At 50.9% G+C, this 772-nt stretch overlaps 1 protein-coding gene across 1 annotated transcript in view; it reads left to right on the forward strand.

The window, feature by feature from the left end:
• Positions 1 to 772, forward strand: part of LOC119588702 — a 103,718-nt gene that overhangs the window by 99,655 nt on the left and 3,291 nt on the right. The window contains 3 exon segments of the mRNA XM_037937340.1: positions 71 to 91; positions 93 to 131; positions 133 to 190. Of these exon segments, the coding sequence (XP_037793268.1) occupies positions 71 to 91; positions 93 to 131; positions 133 to 190 (118 nt within the window).

Genomic DNA, 772 nt, shown 5'->3' on the forward strand with positions numbered 1-772 from the left:
TAATGAGAACCGCGAGCCATCGGCTGCCCTCTTGTGGCCTAACCCGTCCTCTCGCATGCCCCGCCGCTCATCAGCCAGCGAGGACCCACGCCGCCACCTCGCTCCCCTTTCTGCAACGGTGAGGATGAGGATCGCTGCTTCCTCTGACGACCTTAGCCACCTGAACCTGGAGTGTTACGAGTAGCGTGTGGTGGTGGACTGCGCCCGGTGTGACACTGTGGTCCTGTAGGTAACGTAGGGATTTGTCTCGGGGGTTGGTCGCGTGTGTGTACGTACTGTAGAGATTGCGTACGCCGAAAGGTGTTGTCGTTATGCATTGTGTATACGTACATAGATGAAAGTGTTGTATATAAAGGCATTATGCGTTTCTTGTCTGAAGTAGAATCGATTGGTAACAGCTACGCCGTGAAAGTATCGTTAGAAATATTGCACAGTAGTGGGGGGAACAGCAGACTCACTGATGAATCTTGCCGCTGTACACAGACGGTGAAGTAAGGGTGACTGAGTGTGTCCTTGTCAAGGGGAGCAACGTGCCGAGAATGACGTTAAGGGTGAGTGATGGGAGTGATTTCCTTGGCAGAGCACGATGATTTCCCTTACCTTTGCTTCCATTCCTGCCACTTGCGCTTGATCATTTGTCTGGTCCTGTTTCCTTTTCTTTGTTTTCCTTCATCTGCATCTGAAAATATGCTGAAAAACAACAACAGATATCTGTCTTTCTACACACACATCACACACGCGCGCGCGCGCAGAAAACACGCAAACGCACAAT

Source organism: Penaeus monodon, chromosome 24 (genome assembly GCF_015228065.2).
Source record: "Penaeus monodon isolate SGIC_2016 chromosome 24, NSTDA_Pmon_1, whole genome shotgun sequence".
Lineage (NCBI taxonomy): Eukaryota > Metazoa > Arthropoda > Malacostraca > Decapoda > Penaeidae > Penaeus > Penaeus monodon.